We start from the raw sequence: 23,277 nt of genomic DNA on the forward strand, positions 1-23,277 counted from the left end.
CCCTAATTGAGTGACCATAGCTGGCCCCACTAGGACCTTGGTAACAGTGGTATAGTCGTGCTTGGATACACATTACCACAGGTTAATTGGGTTTTTGGATCAGAACCAAACGCTTTTTAAAATTTAATTTTTATATTGGAGAGTTTAAGGTTTAAAAATCAGTTACAGTGAATGACCCTTGATCAAGATCCTGACAGAAAAAGCCTGGAAGAATTGTGCTCACAGGGGGGGTTGTCTTTTAAGAAAAAGGCCCCAGAGCAGGAACTGAAAAATCTGTTAATTGCCAGTGATAAGGAAGCAGACCCAGCGAAAATGCTTGCAGTGAGAAACCAGCAGCTAGAACTTGAACAAAAGCAAAAAATAGCTGATATGGAAGGAGAAGCTGCTGAAAGAGAACCCCTGTGTTTTGAACATGAACAAAAAATGGCATATATTCGATTGCAGGAACTAAAGCTAAGGCAAAAGTGGACAGACAAACTCCAACTCAAGAGAATAAAGGAACAACAGGAACTGTATCATACTGAAAAATCAGTTCTTCTCAACAACAAAGATGGGGATAGACTCTATCCAGTTTGTGACAATGTTGGTATGTTGTTTGACTCTTAGCAGTTGCCTGTGTGTAACCAAATTTACCCCAACACTGCCACCTTTTATATAAATGCTTTTACTGTGAGCTCAGGTGAAGGTAAGCCCATAATTTGTGCAGAGAATGTAAAAGTGAATGGTAAAAGCTGTTTAGGGCAAATTACAGCTTCTAATATCACTCTTGTTAAAACAGATTTTGTCAAAGAGGAAGATTATTTACTAAATCAGAGTGTGAATATTGTAATCCTCTATGAGTTTACTGTAAGTTTGCCTTTAGCCAGAATCCATCTTGAATGGAATGGTATTAAACATGAAGTTATAACTGGTGTGAGGAAGTTATTGCCTAAGGATCTTTTGATTGGGGATGATATTAAAACTTTGTTCAGTCAAGTCTGGTGACATAAACCAGTCACAGAAAAGAAATAATCCTGAACCTGTGTCTATTAGGGGCAAGGATTTGCCTATGGAGGGTTTCTGCAAATGTTTGTCTGAGGAAGACGGCTGTTCATCTGTACAAAGAAGCAGTGCATATGTGGAAAAAATTCTGATATCTCAGAAGTGAATCTGGCATTAGATAAGGCTCAGGGAAATGTTTCTCTAAAGCAGATTAAAGTTGGTGATCAGGTTAAAGCCTAACTGAGGAAGAAAAGGCTGCAGTCTTGGTAAATGATGGATTGTTTGCAAGATTAGTGGAACATGAGTATCCCTATACCTTACCTGTTACCAGTGTGGAGAATTGTGACAGTGAAGGAAATGTTCCTGTCTCTGTTATGGGTAATGACTTGTCTATGAAAGGAGCTACCCCAATCTCCAAGCAATTGTCCATGAACAACCATGTGTGCTGGGACAAAGGAAATTATATCCCAAGCTGTTTGTCTGTTAAAGGGAAATGTTTCTCCAGCTCTTTTCTGTCTGTAGAGCAGACCGAAGAAGCCTGTCACAGCCTATGACGGTTAAAAAAATGTCAGTTGACCCAAAGTTGGTTCTGGATACAACTAAAGCCCAGGAAGGAATTGTTCTTAAATTTGTGCCTGCTAGGGATGATAACATTGCAACTAGGTTGCATCCAGTTGATGTCATAAATAGCTCCCAGAGACCAAGCAATTCTGGTGCTTCTATTTTGCCTGTTGCTAGTGTGTTGCTGGGTAAAGATATGACAACCTTGTTCAGGGTGATATCATAGCATGGGCATAAGGAAAGCATGAAGGTAATTTGACTATATTACCTACTGATAGTGTGGAAACTTGTAACAAGAAAGAGAATGCTTCTAATCTTGTGACTATGAAGTCTTGCAGTTTCCATTAAAGGGGGTTTTGTGAAAATCCTCTTGATGGGCCAGAGGTGATTCTGAATATTTGTGAAACGCAGAAGGAGTTTGCAAAAAGAAAAAGGAGTACTTGTGGCACCTTAGAGACTAACAAATTTATTAGAGCATAAGCTTTCGTGAGCTGTCTGTTGTGCCAAAGTTGGCTCTGGACATAAATGAAGCTCAGAAAGAACCTGTTGCAGTGCAGGGTATTGCAGAAGGAAAGGCATTTCTGGGTGAAGTCTTTGATGTCTGTGAAAAGGAAATGTTCCCACTGACCCTTCATGGGCCATGGTTGATGGTAAACAGTCTCTCTTCTGAGGAAAGTGTGTTGGTGCCTAATGGCCAAAGTCTTTAAAATGTGTATAAATCCACTGACCTTGCTTCAGAAAGACGCAGTGTGGATAGCTTTGAAAAGATTTCAGATCGAATAAAAATTGTTAGGGAGTTTAAACAGCCCTATAAGCTTAACCAGCTTGCTGGGGAGACAATGGTGTTGGAACATGAATAGCTCCGTGTTGATTCTTTAAGTGAGCACTCTGTGACTCAGGTACTGAGGAAAGATCGGATTACTGGCTTTTCAGATTTCATAGTAGCAGCCGTGTTAGTCTGTATTCGCAAAAAGAAAAGGAGTACTTGTGGCACCTTAGAGACTAACAAATTTATTAGCTTATGCTCTAATAAATTTGTTAGTCTCTAAGGTGCCACAAGTACTCCTTTTCTTTTTGGTTTTTCGGAGTAGAACAGCCTTATAACTGAACCCACAAGGATGCAGGGGAGAGCAGGCAGACTCTCATCTCCATTTTGGATATGACTTGTTGTCTCTTAGTGGATTTGACATCAGATTCCATGTGGAAGCAGAGGTTGGCAATGGAAGGACAAAAGAACCTTGAGTCTAACATGCTAGTGAAAATGGATGGTATCTCTTTAAGACAGAGTCCAGCCTTGAAACTGGTAATGGTTGAGGATCTGAAAACTAGTAAACAGGCTAGTGTCTGTGTTGATGCAAATTACCTGACTGACTGGGGAGAGAAAGACTTGCCTGTAGCTGTTAGCAAAAAGGACACACCCAGCCAGCCAATGGATTCTGTTACACAAATGAGTTCAGATTTTGACCCTACTGGACAGGGAGGAAAGGAAGGATTAAACCTTGGAAATAAAAGCCAAGTTTAACCCCAAAATATGTGATACAGGAGGGCCATACAGCAATGGGAGAGTGCTAGAGGGGAACTATATAAGCTCAAGGCTAGTAAGGCGTGGTTCCCTGTAGACTAGGGAAGGTGGTTACAGGTTAATTGGAGCATCTGCAGTCAATTAAGGCCCTGTTAGGAACCTAATAAACCCCCCTGCTTCAGGCAGGCAGGTGGAGAAGAAGATGATGACGACGACTAGGACTGGAGCTTGGAGGTGTACTGTGAGACTTGGAAAAATCAGAGAACTGAAGTAAGGGGAACCCTGCCCAGTAGGGGAGGGAGACTCCCTTCCCCCCAGCATCTAAGGACTGCAGGTACCCCACCCAAGGGGGAGGAGGGTAAGAACTTGCAGGGGTTGAGAGGGGTAGGGGCTCAGAGTGAGGAGCAAACCCAGACCCCTCCCCTGCTTCCCTCCTTTGCCATCTTCCTGGGCCACTAGCATTGATGCCCCAAGAATAGGGGCAAAGGGTGGGTGGCATCTTAGCTCCCCACCAAGAAAAGCGCAGAACCTACCAGACTAACATCAGCCATCTTGTCACATATGGTGTCAGGAGTTGGGTTTCTGTGCTGTGAACATAGTCCAGGGGGGTCACAACCACCCTGCCTCAAAATGGAGGATGTGGTCAAAGCACTGGTACAAGATACTGCTGCCCAGAAGGAGGCTACCTGGGTCAGGCAACTGCCCAACAGGAGGTCATACGGCTGCAGCAAGAGACCAATGGCCTGCTAATGACCCAGGCCACCCAAGATCGGGCCAGTGCTGCAGGAACTAGTGAACCAGGTGAAGGCCCTTCTGGAGAGGAGCCGCGGGTATGACGGGACGCAGACCATAAGGGCCAGCGACTGTCTGCAGAAAATGACCCAGGAGGAGGATGCAGAGGCGAACCTCCTGGCCTTCGAGAGGACAGCCGTGCGGGAGGCCTGGCCCCAAGACCAGTGGTTGGGCATCCTTGCCCAATTTTTGTGCGGGGAGGCCCAGAAGGCAGACTATGATATGACCGCAGAGGAGGCAGCAGATTACCTCCGACTGAAGATGGAGATCCTGGCTAGGGAAGGGGTAACGACGGTCCTGCGCGCCCGGAAGTTCCATGAATGGCAGTACTGTGAAGACAAGACCGCGATCACAACTATTTGACCTAATTCACCTAGCCCAGAAATGGTTGCGCCCGGAGGCTCTCAGCTCAGAGAAAATGATGGCGCTCCTGGTGCTGGACCACTATATGAGGTGACTACCCTCAGGCCTCCGAGCCTGGGTAGGCTAGAATGACCCCTCCACCTACGATGAACTGGTCACCCTTGTCGAGAGACAACTAGCAGCCCGTGAACTGTTCAAAATCCCAGGAGGTGGAACACAGCGTTTCAGGAAACCAGTCCCAACCCTGAGGATTCAGATCACCGAGAACGCCAAGAAAGCCATAGCCGGAAGAACAGGCCCCAAGGAGCAGCCTGAGGCCCCAAGGAGCAGCCTGAGGCCCCAAGAGGACCTGAGGGTCCAGGGGGAGAGAGTTGGGGGAGCAAGTCAGAGGGTCTAAGACAGAGGGCAACCTCCAGGATGAGATATCGCTGTTATGAGTGTGGGGAGTTGGGGCATATAGCAGCCCAGTGCCCCAATAGGGAGGAGCCCATGCAATGGAATCTGGGGGAATCTGGTAGGGGTCGCAACAGCCCCACATGAGTACACCAGGCCAGTAAAGATGAACGGCATCCAGACCATAGCTTTGGTGGACTCTGGGAGTGCTGTCCCATTGGTCTCAGGGAAGTTAGTGGGGCAAGACCAGCTGAGCCGGGCCAAAATTACCGGGGTGACGTGTCCACATCACAGTAAATTTCTACCCCACAATTCCAATACAGATCGAGATACAGGGAAACACTACTGAGATGACTGCAGGGGTGGTCCCCAAGCTCCCCTATCCAGTCTTAATTGGCAGGGACTTTTCTGGGTTCAAGAGCTTTCTCCCCCCACCCCCATTGAGTTAGGGGAGGGAAGTAAACCCCGAGCAGAGTCTGAAGCACATGGATGACTCTACCACAATTTTTGCTGGGTTTTCCCCAGAGTTATTTTCATCCCCTGGAAATCCCAGAAATCTAGACTGGAAAGGAGGGCAGATAAACAATTGGTAACCAGGATTTTGGCGGCCAACCAGAGAGCTGCCCTGGTTGGGAGGAGGCCCCATCAGGTAATCCGCAAGGTAGTACGAACTAGTGGAGACCCAGAGATGGACCCCAGCACGAGCAGAAACACACCAAGAGAAGGAGGAGAGCCCAATCCAATAGAATCAGGCCAGATCGGTCCGGCACGCAAGTGTTTTGGGCAGGACCAAGAAGATGATGCACTGCACGCAAACGTGAGGGAGGAGGTAGAAGAAGTAAATGGTGTGCCAATAGAAGGGAAAACCAAAGGCCCAGGGCCATACTATATAATCAAACAGGATCTGTTGTACCGGATAGTGCCAATACGGGGGGAAGTAATAGAACAGCTCTTGGTGCCACGGAAGCACACAAGGGCCATATTAGAGTTTGTTCACAGTCATCTGTTTGGAGGACATTTAGGAGCAGACCAGATCCTGGATAGAGTCCTAAGGAGGTTCTACTGGCTGGGGGTACAGACAGAAGTCCAGTGCTATTGCACCTCTTGCCCAGAGTGCCAGCTGCATGGCCCGCGACCTCGGTTAAGGGCCCCGTTGATACCCTTGCCTATAACTGAAGTCCCTTTTGAAAGGATAGCAATGGATCTAGTGGGCCCCCTAGAAAGAATGGTCTGGGGCCACTGAAGCATACTTGTTATCCTGGACTATGCTACACAGTATCCCAAAGCCATTCCTTTAAGAATCCCAACATCCAAGGGGATCGCAAAAGAACTGGTGCAGGTTTCTGCTAAGGTAGGCATCCCTAAGGAGATCCTGACAGACCAAGGGACTCCCTTCATGTTGAGAGTAATGAAAGACTTATGTACCTTGCTCCACACCCAAGCCTTGCAGATCTCTGTCTATCATCCCCAAACAGATGGTCTGGTTGAGCGATTTAACTGCACTCTGAAGAGCATGATCCAAAAGGTGGTGGCCCAAGATGGAAAAGATGGGGATACCCTCCTTCCATACTTGATGTTTGCAGTGCTAGAAGTTCGCCAAGCATCTCCTGGATTCTCCCCCTTCGAGCTACTGTATGGACGCCACCCACATGGCATATTAGACATTGCGAAGGAAGAATGGGAGGAACAACCCAACTTGGGGAAGACCTTCATTGCACATGTAGCCCAGATGAGAGAACAAATAGCCCAAGTGACCCCCATAGTACAAGAGCATTTGGAGAAGGCACAAGAGGCCCAACGAATCTACTACAATTGTAGGGCAAAAATAAGGAAATTTCAACCAGGAGAACGGGTGCTGGTACCAACAAGAGAAAGTAAGCTCCTGGCCAGTTGGCGTGGACCCTATTAGATCGTGGAAGCCATTGGGGAGGTGAATTATAAGGTGAAGTAGCCAGACAGCCGAAGGCCAGAGCAGATATACCACGTCAACTTACTGAAACCCTGGCTCGAACGGGAGACGTGCCTGGCAGTCCTGCTGGCTCCATCCCAGGCAGATGGCCCACAAGGGCAGGTAAAGATATCCCCCGAATTAGCCCCAGAACAACGAACAGAGGTCGTCAAAATGATCCAGCAGAACCAAGATGTGTTCTCCACACAACCAGGCCATACGATGCATACACCACATCATCACCTGTCCTGGAACAAGGGTGAGGATAAAACCGTATCGCATACCAGAGGAAAAAAAGAGAAGAAATTAGGGCTGAAGTAAGGAAAATGCTGAAACTTGAGGTAATCGAGGAATCACACAGCCAGTGGTCCAGCCCTATTGTCTTGGTCCCCAAGCCTGATGGCAGCCTGAGGTTTTGTAATGACTTCTGGAAGTTAAACGACGTATTCTAATTCGATGCCTACCCAATACCACGTATTGATGAGCTGGTGGATGAGTTAGGCAAGGCCCAATATTTAAGCACCTTGGACTTGACAAAAGGCTACTGGCAGATCCCCCTGGCTGAGGATGCCAAGGAAAAAACAGCTTTCTCTACATCTGATGGCCTTTCCCAATATACCGTCCTCCCTTTTGGGCTCCATGGGGCCCCTGCAACTTTCCAATGATTGATGGACAGATTACTTCGACCCCATGACAAGTATGCTGCCGCCTATTTAGATGACGTGGTAATCCATAGCCCTGACTGGGAGACGCACCTGGGGAAAGTGGAAGCGGTACTGGATGCTCTTAGACCGGCTGGCCTCACCGCTAACCCATCTAAATGTGCAATAGGGTTAGCTTAGGCCAGATACCTCGGGTATGTAGACGGAAGGGGCCTGGTGAAGCCCAAATGGAACAAAGGGAAGGCAATACAGGAATAGCCTTGCCCAATCCGCAAGAAGCAAGTCAGAGTATTCTTAGGGATAGTAAGGTACTATCACCGGTTCATCCCTCACTTTGCCACAAGGGCAGTGCCTCTGAAAGACCTGATGAGCTCAGGGCCCGGAGATAGTTAAGTGGACCAAGGTGGCAGAGGAAGCTTTCACAGACCTAAGGACAGCCCTTTGCAGCCACCTGGTGCTCATGGCCCCAGATTTTAAAAAGGAAGTCATCCTACAAACAGATGCCTCATAGGTAGGTCTTGAGGCCATCCTTTCACAGATGGTGGGGGATGAGGAGCACCCAATCCTTTACCTTAGCCAAAAGCTCCTACCCAGGGAGCAATGGTATGCCATAGTAGAAAAGGAATGTCTAGCGGTTAAATGGGCTATGGAGATTCTACGGTACTACTTGCTTGGGTGGCGGTTCACCCTTGTGACAGACCATGCCCCACTCCAATGGATATGCACAAACAAGGAGAAGAATGCACAAGTGACTAGATGGCTTCTTTCCCTACAATCTTTCCACTTCCGGATACAGCATAGAGCCAGAAGCCAACAGGGCAACGCGGACAGGCTATCATGACAACACCGTCTCTCGTCCAGGTAACCCAATCCTGTGGTGTTGGGTGCGGGGGTGGATATGTGATATAGGAGGGCCAGGGAGCAGCGGGAGAGTGCTAGAGGGGAAATATACAAGCTCAAGGCTAATTAAGGCATGGTTCCCTGTAGACTAGGGAAGGTGGAAACAGGTTAATTGGAGCATCTGCAGTCAATTAAGGCCCTGTTAGGAACCTAATAAACCCCTCTGCTTCAGGCAGACAGAGAGAGAGAGGAGGAAGGAGAGAGGACTGGAGCTTGGAGGTATGCTATGAGACTTGAAAAAATCAGAGAACTGAAGTAAGGGGAACCCTGCCCAGTAGGGGAGGGAGACTCCCTTCCCCCCAGCATCTAAGGACTGCAGGTACCCCACCCAAGGGGGAAGAACCCGCAGGGTTTGAGAGGGGCAGGGGCTCAGAGTGAGGAGCAAACTCAGATCCCTCCTCTGCTTTCCTCCTTTACCATCTTCCTGGGCCACTAGCAGGGCCATCGACACCCCAAGAATAGGGGTAAGGGGTAGTATCTTAGCTCCCCGCCAAGAAAAGAGCAGGACCCACCAGACTAACATCAGCCATCTTGCCAAAAATACCAAAACCCCAAGGAAGTGGTTAAAACTGAAAGCCTATGTTAAGAAAGATCCTGAGGTAAAGAAAAAGCTACAAAGATTCAAAAGGGATATTGAACAAGCTGACCTAAAGAATGATTTGTCTAAACCAAAGGCTTGGCATGACAAAAAATAACTGTAAATGTACACTTGTGATAGAACTGATGATTGTAACGTTGTTGATATAAGTTGTAAAAATGATCAATGTTGGGAGTAATACATAAGAACTCGTATTTTAAAAGCCTTCATGGTTTTATTGTTTCATTACATAACACACACTATGTTAAAAGGCCTGTTGATACTGATATTTCACAGTTAGTGCCTGTATCTAATCTTGAAACTGTACACAGCAGAAAAACCACTACAAGCTTTAACTGCTGTGCACAGAGGGAAACTGAGGTACTACACCTCAGAGCCTTCATGGCTGAATGCCAGAGTAAGTGCTCTCTCCAAAGAACATTAATGGCTATGATAACACGTAAACCAAACCTAGGAATCACTAAAGGGTTTCACAAAGTATGGGACTAAATTTTTTGGTTGAGGCCAAAGTATGCATCAATAACTTGTCATTACAAAGAATTCAATGTAAACATAGCTCATATGTATCCAGGAGCTCCAATTTTGCCCTTCCACACCAGTCTCATGTTGGGGGTGTGACGCATGTCTAGAAAGGGTTAAACATCCTGCAAGACATGTGGGGAGATAATGTTTTTGTGTATTTATTTACATATTTATGAGTAGGGTAGACAATGTAATCAACACTCCCTGTCTATGCTATCTCGGTATTCATCTCTCTCTCTGAAATGTACTGTGAATAGTGGAGGAACAAGCAAATGGCCTTATGGTAATTCCTATAGCTAAGTACCAATGATGGACCTCCTTCAAAGTCAGCCTAATTACCTTTTGTTCCCTGAGGAATTCCAACTTGTCAAAAGACATGAAATTGTATAAAAGATCCTTCTGTCCTGATTCTGTCATCTCAGATCTGCTTAGACTTCATCAGGGGAAGTTTGAGTCACAAGACTGAGGTCCCAGTTATGCTGGTATGCCTTGAATAGGAGATTTGGACATTGGACTATGATCTATGAACTGAATTCTAACGGAACTCTTTGCAACTACAAAGCTCACCATCTCTGCTGTGAATCTGAACCTCAATGAATTGAACTCATGTCTGTATGTATATTGGGCTTTTAACCATACTCTCTTTTTTGTTAATAAATTTTAGTTTAGTTAGTAAGAATTGGCTGTAACCTGTATTTGGGTAAGATCTGAAACATTCGTTAACCTGGGAGGCAATGTATCTGATCCTTTGAGATTGGTAGAACCTTTTCTTTTATATGATGAAATAAGATTCACAAAAATTGTTGTCATATTTGACGTGGGTACCTGGATGGAGTCCTGAGGCTGGGATCACTTTAAGGGAACTCTGTTGTTGGGATTTCTGAGTAACCAGAAAGGTAATAAAGAAGCTGTTTTATGCTGGCCTGGTGAATCTAAGTATTGGAACATCCAGCAGCTTTTGGGGGTTTGGCTGTCCCATTCTTTGCAATTCACCCTAATTGAGTGACTATAGCTGGCCCCCACTAGGACCTCGGTAACAGCCCCACTCTAGGGTTGCTAACTTTCTACTTGCACAAAACTGAACAACTTTTCCCCGCCCCCTACTCCTCCTGAGTCCCCGCCCCTTCTCAGAGGCTCCACCCCCCACTCACTCCATCCCCCGTCCCTCTGTCACTCACCTACCCTCACTCGCTCATTTTCACCAGGCTGGGGCATGGGGTTGGGGTGAGTGTGAGGGCTCTGGCTGGGGGTGCAGGCTCTGGGGTGGGGCTGGGGATGAGGGGTTTGGGATACAGGAGGGGGCTCCAGGCTGGGATTGAGGGATTGAGAGGATGGGAGGGGAATCAGGGTTTGGGTACAGGAGGGGGATGAGGGGTGCAGGATCCGGGCAGCACTTACCTACAGCATCTCCCAGAAGCAGTGGCATGTCCCCCTCCCCCCCCGCCAGCTACTATGGGGAGGCGTGGCCAGGCAGCTCTACATGCTGCCCTGTCCGCAAGTGCCGCCCCTGCAGCTCCCATTGGTTGGGCTTCCAAACCAATAGGAGCTGCAGAGTTGGCACTTGGGGCAGCCAGGGGGCTCCATATGCTGCCCCCGCTCCTACACATAAGAGTTGGAGGGGGGACATGCCGCTGCTTCTGGGAGCTACACGGAGCCATGGCAGGCAGGCAGCCTTCCTTAGCCCAACTGTACCGCCAACCGGACTTTTAATGGTGCTGACTGGAGCTGCCAAGGTCTCTTTTCAACCGGGCATTCTGGTCAAAAACCAGGCACCTGACAACCCTACTTCACTCCCTGAATGGTGCTCCCAGAGAGGCCTCTGGCTGAGGGCAGGAAGTGTCTAAGCGGTGCAGGAGTTTCCATTTGAACAACGCCAAGATAAGGGAGGTGTCCCTAAGCAGTGGCACCCCAACAAGGGCCCATCAGCAGCCTACCAGGATCCTGAAAGCTGCACCACTGCAGCAGGGCACAGCCAACCTCCTGCTCCCATCTTTAACAGGGAGGTGAGGGCCATGGGGACTACAGATCCCAGCATGTACTGCAGCAAGGGCTCCAGCTCAAGGAGGACAACTGTACTGTGGGACTTGTAGTCCATGTCAACTGCACTACCCTAACAAAGGGTGGGGTTGAGCCAGCTGCCTCTGCTCCCCTACCCATGTAGGGAGCACGGTGATGGGGCACATCTTCCCCCTGTGTCTCAGCCTCCTACAGCTCCAGAGGGGAAAGGCCCAAGAGGAAGAGCCCGGACCCCAGCCAGGAAGAAAAGGAAAAGCCGCCTCCCTTCCGGCTCCTATCCTGTTTGCTGCTGTTTTTAGAGCAAGGGCAGGGAAACGTCCAAAAAAGCACAATGCATAAGGGGAACCTCTCCCGTGCGGCTGGGGAGAGCAGGCCCCCACCCCTCCTCAGCAGAGGCCCAAAGGCTAAGTGTTGTGGGCAGGAGTCCAGCAGCAGAGCCGTGCGGGAGGATCAGGCTGTCAGCACCGCATGCGCCATTCCCCAGGCAGCCCCCACCCCATTCCACAGCTGGGCACAGGCACGCACCAACGCCTTTCAAGCCAGATGAGGTCTCCCAGCCCTTCCCAGAAGATGAAGCTGGGGCTACGCCCCTCTGCTCTCCCCGAACAAGAAATCTGGCATCCCATGACAAGGCACAGTCATGCCTGTGACCTCGCAGGCTTCACTGCTAGCTCTGCTCAGGAGAGGGGCCACGCTGCCGACAAGCGCCTTAGCCCCGGCCTCCCATTGGCTGCACTATGGCTCTGCACACAGCCGGCAGCTCCTTAACCCAGCAGGACTCCGGACAGGCCCAGCTAGGCAGAGTCAGAGGAGACCCCCTCTTTTCCCCCACCTGGGCAGCAGCCCCACAATCAGCAAAGCCACTGACTCTGGGGAGTCAGCAATTAAACCAAATGGGCCAGCAGCACATGATGCAACCCAGTTAATTAGCCAGTGGGATGCCCAGCCTAGCAACGGCGCAAACAGTCTAATTAGCATCCTTGCGGAGTTAGACTGAGCCCAGAGACAGCTGGCCAATGGTGCCACCTTCAGGGAACAAGGAAGTTAGACATGGAAAAGGTCTAGTAGCTCCCCAACTTCCCCAGGGCAGGGCCAGCAGCATCACGGACCCACACCCCAACTCCCTGCCTGCAACGTCTCCAGGGCATCTACAGCAGCTGCTCCCATGGAAAAGTCCCATCAGCCTGTGTGAGCAGGAGCCTCTGACCTAATGCTTCCCGCCAACTGTTCCTTTCAGCCGGGCCCTCTCCAGCCTTCCAGCACCTCAGCCAGGCCCTCTCTACATGACAGGGCTTCCCCATTTCCCTGGGCCTGGGGAGAATGGTCCAGGCTGATCTCACTGTCAGGAGCTTTTCCAGTGAGTCAGCTGGATCCCACCCCGCTGCTCTGGCTATGCCAATCCCTCCTGGCTGTTCAGACTCTGCACATGCTTGACAGGCTGCTTCCATAGCCCCCTGCAGTATGCAATTAGCCACTCTCATTTAGCTCTTCTAATCACTGCTCCCCAGGCCTGTCACTCCCGCCAGCCCTCCCAAGAGATAGTTTCTGGTCTCTGAATTCACACCAGATTGCTGACGTCTTCCCAATCCAAGCTGAGCTTCCCCAGCGTGGTGTGGCGGGGAGAACACAGCTGCTCCCTGTACCAGCCCTTCAGCGCGCAGCACCAGTTACCATAGGCCTCGGAAGAACTCACCCTGCTGTAGCGCATCCCAGATTTCCTCTGGGCCTGGCAGGGACCTGCTCCCTTTTTTGGGGATCCCAATAGCAGATGGGAAGCCGTGCAAGAGCCTCTCGGGGAGAAAAGCAGCAGGGATGGCATGTAGCAAACTACACAGTGCGGCCGTGACCGCTGCAAACGTGAGGAATGGGGAGGTACCTAGGGAGTGAGGGGAGTTTCAACTTCTCCCCCGATTCCCCAGGACTCCCTGGAGCCACTGCTTCATACAGCCGTGCCAGGAACTGTGGGACAGGTACCAGAGGGCAATGGGTCTGCAACAGCGTCATAGAGACAGTACGGATGTGGGGTGGGACTACATGGACACGCAGCCCCAGTGTCACTTCCACCAGTGTGGCCCGGGTCTCTAGGGCCCGGGCAGCCGCTCAGCCAGGGCTTCTGCACTGCTACCACAGAAGCCCAGTCCCCTCCGGTGCCCCTGCAGGGATTAGTCACAACGCTGACAGGTTTCCCTGCACCTAAGCTGAGCCAGCACTGAGCAGGCGGGATCCCCACAATCTGGAGGCCATTGTTTTCATCCTGCCTCCCAAAACATTGTCCAGAGCAGGGGGAGGGGCTCTATGACAAAACTCCCAGGAATTCACCTCCACTTACATTGCATAATAACAAAGAAGGATAACAATCCCCAGCGCTGAGCTTAACCTTTCCACCATTTCACAGGGAGGGAAACTGAGGCACATAGCAGGGAAGTGACTTGCCCAAGGTCACCCAGCCAGCCACTGGACCTGGGTTTGCCACAGCTGACACTCTAGCCCTTCGTGACTACCTGCCCAATGCAAATGCTCGCCCCCAGTACCAGGCCTGCTCAGCCTGGACCTGCCAGAGCAGCGCCATTCGGGATCCTGCCTGAGGAGAGCCAGTGGAGAAATGAGGGATGCCACCCACCCAGCAGGGAGCGGGGGCAAATTGGAGGAAGAAGCATCTGAAGTTCTCAGCCCCTTTCTAACAGCAGCAGAGACGGGCCCTGGCTGAGTACCACTAAGGAAGTTTCCAGGGCACTCAGCCTCCGGAAGAGACGCCCATGTAAGGCAGAGGGCAGACGGAAGGGAGGCGTTTTTAAAGGACCGTTCTGCCAGTCCCTGCTTGTATTCACAGTGGCTCTGGCCCAGCTGGCAATCCATAGGTCCAGCCAGCCCAGGAGCCTGTCCCAACCACAGTCGGCACCAGCTGCTTCAAAAGGAAGGCGCAGACAGTCCCAGGGAAGCCTCCTGCTCAGCCATTGCAGTTAGAGGTGATCTGGGGCCTGGAGGTGGGAGAGGGCAGTGCCCTTCCCAAACTATTGGGGGTTCTAAATATTTACTGTAACGGGCTGTTCTTGTTCCCAGTCTCAACATCTAATCCCTCCTGACTCCTGCTAAGCTCTGGGCCTCAATATCAGGTGGCAGTGAGTTCCACAGGCCAATTTCACATTGCGTGAAACAGCATTTCCTCTCATCAGTTTTACAGCTGCTGCCTGTCAGGGTCACTGACTGGCCCCTGCTTAGCATCTACATTCCCAGGGGCCATGTCCCCTCTAAGGGAATCTTCACAGGAGCATGCCTCTGCAGGCTGGTGAGCAATGCCTCTCAGGAGAGCCCACGTGTACAGGCCGCACTCCAAGAGGCAGTACACATGGGAGTTTAATATCTAGCACAGAGGGAGCAGAGGTGCACAGAGCACCTTCCGTTTCCTCTGGTCTCTCCCCGTAGCCTCACTGGATAGCAAGAACCTCCATTAGCGTACAACTGTGGTAGCAAGTTTATTTATGGGTCTGGAAATATCTGGGTCATTTGGGCCATTTATGGGAAGACCAGCATGGCTGGGAGTTAAAGGTAACCTGAGGTGGGGGGAAATACTGGGCATCAGCCACTTTTATTTCTTTCCAACAGAGAATAGCTGGGAAAGGGCTGGGGGGGCAAAAACAACAGGGTTATTGCTTGTTTCCTGTTTACAATTGCCATACTTGGTCAGACCAAAGGTCCATCTAGCCCAGTATCCTGTCCTCTGACAATGGCCAATGCTGGGTGCCCCAGAGGGAATGAACAGAACAGGGAATCAAGTGGTCCATCCCGTCTCCCATTCCCAGCTTTTGGCAAACAGAGGCTAGGGACACCACCCCTGCCCATCCTGGCTATTAGCCATAGATGGACCTGTCCTCCATGAACTTATCTAGTTCTTTTTTGAACCCTGTTATAGTTTTGGCCTTCACAACATCCTCTGGCAAAGAGTTCCACAGGTTGACTGTGAAAAAATACTTTATTTTGTTTGTTTTAAATCCGCTGCCTGTTAATTTCATTGGGTGACCCCTAGTTCTTGTGTTATGAGACGGAGTAAATAACACTTCCTTAGTTACTTTCTCCACACCCGTCATTTCATGGACTTCTATCATATCCCCCTTTAGTTGTCTCTTTTCCAAGCTGAAAAGTCCCAGTCTGATTAATCTCTCCTCAGACGGAAGCTGTTCCCTACCCCCTCTGTACCTTTTCCAATTCCAATATACCTTTTTTGAGATGGGGTGATGAGGTCTGTACGCAGTATTCAAAATGTGAGCGTACCATGGATTTATATAGAGGCAACTGAGATGTTGTCTCCCTTGGAAGACTATGGGGTGACTGGAGACATGGGGACATGACATCACCCAGACACAGCCAAGCCACCACTGTTATACAACAGTCCTGCCCAGCGGAAATCTGCAGGCCAGGCAGGAACAGAACCCAGTTCTCCTGGGTTCCAGTCCAGTGGTCTAGCCCCGCGAGAACTCTGTGCTCTTCTTAATTCCCCCGCAAACACACACACGGCCCTCTCAGCATCCATCTGGTGACTGAGTGATGCAGGGGTACTACAGCATAAGCAGCACAGAACCATGGAGTTCATGACTGGATCACAATGCATGTGCACAAGGGCAGAGTTAAGGTTGCCCGGGCAGCCTTAATACTGGTATGTCCTAATTTCTGAGCACTCGGCTCTGCACACTAACCAGTCTGAGGATCAATGTGCAATGGGAAGCCTGCCCTAAAGGAGTGCAGGACTGTAGCACAGCAGACTCTTGCTTCCCAAGACCACAGCATTGGCTTGTCCCCTTGGGCACTGGCCCTGACAGGGAAGGTGCAGGACAGTGTGTTGCTGGACTGGCTGAGATGCATGCAGCCAGTGACCTTTACACAGGCCTGACGCACACAAACCCCTTCCCCGCTTCCACTTCCCCCCAGCACAGGATAGGCAGGGAAAGAAGTCAATTCTCCCCGCAGCCCAGCCATGCAGAGCCGGCACACAGCGCGTGCCCAGACAGGGGCAGCAGTTCTGTTTTGGGCCAGCTTGTGTGTTCTCCTTAAATCTTGACGAGAACACCAGGCTAAAGCAGATAGAGAGGGCACCAGGGGTGAGGGGGTGGATCCTCCCCACTCCCTGCTGCCCAGCTCCCAGAGGGCTGATGAAGAGGCCCCCGGCTATCAGGAGCCCTGACAAAGCCAGGGACCTGTGAGTTGAGGGTCCCCTTCCTGCCCTAGGCCAGGCACCCTGGGACCCATCCAGGGCCTCCGCCTTTCACTTCTCCCTTCCCCTGCAGGCTCCTGTTAACCCCTTGGTGACCGGCAGCCCACACCCAGTGCAGGCGGTTCTGATCTCTGCACCAAGCTAGTTGGTACGTTCCCAGCGGGAGTCTCCTTCGGTTGTATCTGTGCACGGGGCAGTCTCCCGGGAGGTGCAGGGTCCCAGAGCCCAGGCTCCAGCCTGAGCGGCTACACTGCAGTTCACAGCCCCGCAGCCCAAGCCCCATGTCATGGGAGTTCAAAGCCAGAAGGCAGCACCAGAGCACCCTGCCTGACCCTCTGTATAGCAAAGGCCCCCAGCACCCACACTGTAACCCCAACAACCGGACTGAGACCAAGCGTTACAGCCCTCAGGAGAGGACTGCCCTGTGCCAGAGAGAGAATGGGGAGCGAGGGTCACCAGTGCCCGAGGCCCCACAATGGCCAGAAAACAACAAAGGGAGCTACACCCCGATAATCCTGCCAAGTGACCCCATCCACTGCCAAGCCAGGACATACCAGGCCAGAGACCAGGGCTGATGAGCCTTGCTCCCACCCAATCTCCCAGCCCCAGCCTTGCTGCTGTAGAGGGAGATAAGCCAAAACAAAACAGAACACATGGGTGGGGCTGGTGCGGGAAGGGGGGCGGGGGCATGGGTCGGGCAGGTAGGAAGGATTGGAGCCACTGGCCAGGGCAGCAGCCAGGTGCGAGGCAAACAGCAGCTGGGGTTCCTACAGGGCTTTCCCCAGACTCTGCTAGAGGGATCCAGGCTTTATCCCCGCCTCGGGCTGGCAGGCCTGACCCTCCCTCAGTCAGAGGTGCCTGGGGGCCCCCCCAAAGATGGAGACCAAAGCCAGCAGCAGGAGGCTGGCTCAGGTGCCCCCCTGGGGAGTTGTTCAGATACAGAGTTCTCTGCCTGGAAGTGTCCCGTGCTGCTGGCAGCCCCCGTAGCTGCCAGAGCCACCCGCCAACAAAAGGCCCTGACTCAGAGGGCAGGTACCATGGGCTGGTGCAGGGAGCCACTGGCCACCCCACAGCAATGAAGGGGTTAAAGTAAGTGCAGCCCAGAAGATGGGGCTGGAGGGGGGGGCTCTCTGCCACCTCTCCTCTCACCTCAGGCCCAGCCTTTCAGGGACAGTTCCCAGAATTCCCCTCGCTCGTCTGGATCCATTCACCTGGCCCCCTGGACTATCCAAGCAGCCGAGGGGAGCCCATGCAGCCATGCTGGCAAGCCCCACACCAAGGGGGCCAGCCTGAGGTTCTGCCACCAGCACCCACCTGCCTTTGGCTGCACGTCTGGGCCTGCCTGCCACCCACTGCAGCACAGCCACCCAGGACGTCCCCCCTCCCACCTATTGAAAGGCCCCACTTCTGTGCCCTGCAGAGGCTCACCCTCCCCAGGGCCGGGGAGATCAGGCCTCCAGTAAGTGGAACGCTCCACTGCCATGGGGGAAATCAGCTGGCCCTTGGCCTGCTGCAAGGGGCACAGCACCTGTGCTCAGATTGGGGCCTGCCCACGCCCACCCCCTATGGGCAGGAGAGAGGCAGTACCTGCAGCTGGGCATCAGGGGTGCTGGCAGGGGAGTCACACCCATGTCCTCACCTCACCCCAGAGTGAGCCCAGCCGGCTGTGCCTTGCCAGAGAGATCTGCTGCAGAGAAACACAAGGGGGGGTGGGGAGCTGCCCTCCTGTCACCCAGGAAGCAGAGATCAGCCACTCAGGACGCTGACCCCAGATCGCAGGTGCCTCTGGAACAATCAACACAAGAGACCAGTCGACTCCAGAGACTGGGCTCAAGGACAAATAGCTCCCGTGAGAGCAGCAGCGCCACAAAATCCACCACAGTCGGGACAAGGCAGGACTGAGGGGCACCAGCAGAGCCCAGGGCTAGGAGAGGAGGGGGCTATGGATCGGAATCGAGGGGCACCTGCCGAGCTGGGGGTGTAGGGCTTGGATAACAAGGGGGGCTGAGGGTCAGGACTGAGGGGCTCAAGCAGAGTGCAGTGTGATCAGGGGGCAGGGAGGGAGGGAGCCAGCCTAGCACCTGCCTGGCCTCAGTTTTACTAACATGCACTGCTCCCCCCACTCCCCATCTCCTCCTGCCACACAAGGCCACTGAAGACTTCATTTTCAGCCCCCCTTTGCACCCCTCACTCTGAGGTCAGTGCCCACCCGCAGGAAAGCAGGATGCCAAGCTAAGCCACAGACCGGGCACTGTGCACCCACTGGGAGGGGCCAAGGCAGGGAGTGTGCAATACTGAATCTAGCACAGAGCTCGGGCGGGGAGGCAACCCCACAAAGCCACCACAAGACAGTCCAACCCCAGAGTTTCCCCGGCAGTGGGGGAGGGGGCTCACCGACCCAGAACAGAGGGGAAGGTCTGACTTTGAATGGACAGGTACAAGATGATGCACCCGTCACCAGCAGGCCACAGGGTGGCAGCTGCTTCCCCCAACCCCCATCCTGCCTGCCCGGGCCTGAGCAGGAGACTCCATCGGCCAGAGGGGACAGGAGCAGCCTAGCAAGGCCACTGCCTTCCCAAGAGCCATAGCGCAGAGCTAGAGGGGCCAAGGTGAGTCCTGCCCTGCCGAGTAAGGCGTGGCTGCTAGGCAGACAATTCGATCCCTTACTGCACACGCCTTGCCATGATCTCTACCCAGGTCAGCTCCCTGGGCATGCCACAGTCCTGCCGAGGGGGAGCGCTCCTCCGCACCCAGCCATAGGCTGCCTCTTCCCAGGCCTTGCCCAACACTGGGTGCTGTCACTACTGGAGCGAGCACTGCCCCCAGGGCCACCCTGGCACAAAGTCCACCAGCTCCCATGCCCCTCGGCCTGCCATTGCTAACACAGCATGGGTCCAGAGAGATTTAATGTGGCCTCATGCAGCCGGCCCCCGCCCGGGGAGAGACTCATGGGCACAAGGAGAGCCTGAGTGGGACAGAGACAGCAAGGCAGTTGCGTCCTCGCCCCAGAGATCCAGTCCCTGGGACCTCACCCCACATGGGCTACCTCTACAACGGTGATCTCGACCACACCCACCCACACTCAAAGGGGTCGATCACACAACCGCCCTACCAGACCCAGTCATCTGGGTCTGTACAGCAGCAGGCAGCCAGGCCCAGGGGGTTCTAGAGGGTAACCATGTCAGCCCTCGATGTTAATATGGGGTACAGCCCAGGGAGATTACAGATCCCAGCATGCACTACTCCACCTCAATGTGACCAGCCTCAACAGGAAGCATTGCATGCTGGGTTCTGTAGTCCCCACGTGTCTCATCCCCCAACCGTACTGAGCTAAAATGTGGCCAGCACCCCCAGAATCTGGTCTCAGAGTGTCATCGTCTGTGCTGAATTGCCAAGTCCAAGGAGAGGCCTGGGGAGGAAATCTGGGACTCTCAGAGCTCAGGGTGGGAGGGGTTTGTAGAGTCTTCTCCTTGCAGGAACCCAGGGAACAGCTACTTTATTTGCCTATGCCACTTAGGAGCTCCGTAGCCTAGATCCTCCCGGAGCTGGAACCGAGGAATCAAGCCAGCCATTAATCCAGCACTGCGATGCTGCTAGCTGGAAGGAGCCCAGCACTTTCACTCGCTGAGCAGTGTAAGGGATGAGAAAACCCCGGGATGCTGCCATTCTTCCCAAGCTCTGAAGCCATGTGGCCCACCCTCCACACACACAGCAATCCCCTCTGAAAGATCAGCAAGAAGTGTGCTTGTGCACGTGCACGAGTACAGACACACACAGGTCCTGGTGACACCTTAACTGGAAACAGATGATAGCAAAGTGGTGTCTGCAGCAGGAGCTCAGGTGGCCTGGCTAGCCGATTGAATCACTTTTGTCTCACAGCTATGCACAAGTACTCCAGACACGGCTGACAAGGTATGTGTGTACAGACCTGCGTGGCGTGCCCTGCGGCTGGCTGGAGCTGGTAACACCAGCGTGCAGAGTGTTGTGTACACTAGCCCTGAGGCATAATGCATTGTAAGGCTTTCTGAGGAGACGCAGCCCTGGCCTGTGCTGAGCTGTGTAGGTTTTATGCCAATCCCGTGCCACCACTTTCAAGGATTTGCTCTGACAAGTGAAACCAGCTGTGCCCAGAGGGTTCTCTCTGCCAGGCGTCCTCCCTACTCAGCACTGCCCATCCTTCCCGACCGCAAGGGGCACTGAAGTCAAGGAAGGGAGAGCAAAGGGAATTCGGCATGAACCTCAAGGTCTCCCTCCCTGCTTCCACTGACATCAATGGCAAGACTCCCGTTGAGGCAGCAGGATCTGATCACAGAGGGGTTTGGGACCTGGGGCCTTCCCACAGGGAGTGCTTGTCCAGCAGAGAGCTGAGTGCAGCAGGGATGCAGCATGCATCATGCAAGATCCACAACAAAGCCATGGCAAGTCTAGGCAGAGTCTGCAAAGCCACACACTTCTCACCCCTCACTCCGGTTCCCTGGAGCCCCGCGTGAGCAAAGGCTGCCAGCCCGGAACGAAGCTGGATTCACAGGCCTCTCATTCTGGATTCTGAAGGCTGCTGGCAGGCTCACAGACCTGAGATGTCCCCTTACGATCCCCAAAATGCTCCCACAAAAATGAACTAAATATCGCAGCCCTGCTCCATCCCAAGCAGCTGCAGATTGATAGACAACCTCCTGGGCGGGTCTCCCCACACTTCTTCCTCCCCCTTTCCTAGATTTCAGACAGTCTGAGCACCTGTGTCCTCCAGCCACTGAATCCCACCCAGACGCCCCGCATGGAGCTTAGTAACGTTTGACTGAAGCACTTCTGTCCTCGCGAGACTAAAGTATCGTGTGCCACAAGCAGAGAGCAGAAGGGACTGAAGGGCCCCGGAATGGCAGGGACTGATGAGGTGAGATGTGACAGGTGATTCCTGAAGAAAAACTGTGCCCCACGCTGCAGAGGAAGGTGAACCCCCACCCAGGGTCCCAGCCAATCTGACTTGTGGGAAAATTCCTTCCCAAACCTGGTGATCAATTAGATCCTGACCATGGGAGCAAGTCCCAGGCATCTAAACAGAGGAGTCTGGACCACCCGCAACACTGTCCTGTTTCCAGCTGTAGCCAATCTCTGATGCTTTAGAGGAAGGCAACCCCCCTCCCCCCAAAAAAACCAAAACAACATCTGACCAATTATGCATCTGGGAGGGTGATTCCTTCCTGACCCCTGCAGGCACCTGTCTGAAGCCTGAGAATTGACTACAGTTATTGTCTTAATGCAGAACTGCAAGCATCATGAGCATGCTGAGGACAACGCAGGTGCCTTGTTCTTCCCAGGGCTCATAATGGAAGGGGATTACACGACCAGCCGCCCAGCCCCCTGCACACCTAGATGACGGAATCCATCCCAGAAGCTGGATTACAGCATGTCTGACAGAAAGCTACCTATTCTCCAAGCTATGGCGAGACAACCAGCTCCCTGGTTAACTGTTCCAGTGTCTAATTCCCTTCACTGCTAGGCTCTCACCCCATTTCCACTCCGCACCTCCTGTCACTCTCACACAGCTCTGGCCTGTCATGTTCGGGGCTCCTCCAGGCACCGTGGACTTTCTACTCTGGCTCTTCCTCTCACCCGAGTCCCTGGTTTTCTTTTGGAAGGCTCCATTTCTAGTTCCCTCCTGATTCCATGCGGCTCTCACCCACGGGACGAAGATTCACCACTGCTCTCCAGCAGCCAGTCCCTGCAGATAGATTTTGCAGTCAAAGCATCAGGAATCTGCTAACCAGTATTTTCCAGGCAGCCCTGAGTCCTTCCTTTGAGAGTCCTAGAGATTTTTAAGTCACCCAGGAGACAAATTCTGCCACAGATTTCTCTATTAAATCCTTTCAGATGGTTTAAAAGCCGCAGCAGGATACCCTTCTCTGTTAGGCTCTCTACGTTTCTAGAACAATTCCCCTAAAAGCCCCGTTAAATGGAACGGAGCCAGATTGGTTTCACCCCCAATCAACAGGGTGGAACTATTCCATGAGGACTGCATTGCTTTGTCACTTTTGGCTCAGGCGCTTTGGCCACCACTTGCCCTCTGCCAATCCTGGTGCTAGGAGGCAGGGCTGATTTGACTGCCCATTGTGGACACGTGAACCCAGGGTGAAGGTGCACACACCAGTGCACTATTCCTGTAGGGCAGGGGGATAAGCTGTCTTGGCACAGGGCGCCTTTAGACCCCTGTTGCTGTGTCTACAATAGGGGCTGCACAATGTAGCTATTTCAGTGTTAAAAAAAATCACCCCCAAGAGAAGCAGTGGAGAGCAGCCATTAGAGCCAGGCCCCAGGAAGTCAATGGGGACACAGGGGTTCTCCCACCGGGTTTGCAAGGTCAGATCCCTGCCGAGCAGCGAGTCCCAGGAGCAGGGAGAAGGTGGGTGCATTGCAGGATCCAGCGCTGAGTCCTTGGGGGTAGACCAAGCCAGGAGAGGCTCTGAGGCACAAATGGGATCAGCCCTAGCAACCACCTCCCCACTTCACTTCCTTGCATCTCCCTCAGCAGGACAGAAAAAGAGTGGATGTCCCTATAAATAGCCCCGAGGGAGAGGCCAAGGAGGAAGGGGACAGTGAGAAGGCCTGGTCGGGCGCCATTATGGGTCCTGCGCCACCAAAGCTCCTCCCCATTCCCGGGCCAAGAGAGGACCATGGAGACCCAGGGACGCAGCCCCTGTGTCCTGGGATCTCTCATGGGCCAGCAGATTTGCCCCCCAGCACTAGCAGCCCCCTCTCCAGGGTGCTGGCGGGGAGAGGCCCCTAAGGCAGGAGTCAGCGCCCTGCTGGAGGAGCAGC

General features: G+C 52.6%; 1 protein-coding gene across 15 annotated transcripts in view; it reads right to left on the reverse strand.

Annotated features, from left to right (window-relative positions):
* RIPOR1 (RHO family interacting cell polarization regulator 1) overlaps window positions 1–23,277 on the reverse strand; it is a 160,197-nt gene that overhangs the window by 59,860 nt on the left and 77,060 nt on the right. Inside the window, exon 1 of one of the 15 annotated variants that reach the window (XM_043495289.1) lies at window positions 22,075–22,153. The exons of 13 other annotated variants lie outside the window; for them this stretch is intronic. Coding sequence is in view for 1 of the 2 variants with exons in the window: in XM_043495279.1 (XP_043351214.1) it covers window positions 21,970–22,021 (52 nt within the window). In the remaining variant the exon portion in view is untranslated. Of the gene's footprint in view, window positions 1–21,969; window positions 22,037–22,074; window positions 22,154–23,277 lie in introns of those variants that run through there. One more of the 15 variants, XM_043495279.1, reaches the window with a different exon arrangement.

The sequence above is a fragment of the Dermochelys coriacea genome, chromosome 12 (genome assembly GCF_009764565.3).
Source record: "Dermochelys coriacea isolate rDerCor1 chromosome 12, rDerCor1.pri.v4, whole genome shotgun sequence".
Classification (NCBI taxonomy): domain Eukaryota; kingdom Metazoa; phylum Chordata; order Testudines; family Dermochelyidae; genus Dermochelys; species Dermochelys coriacea.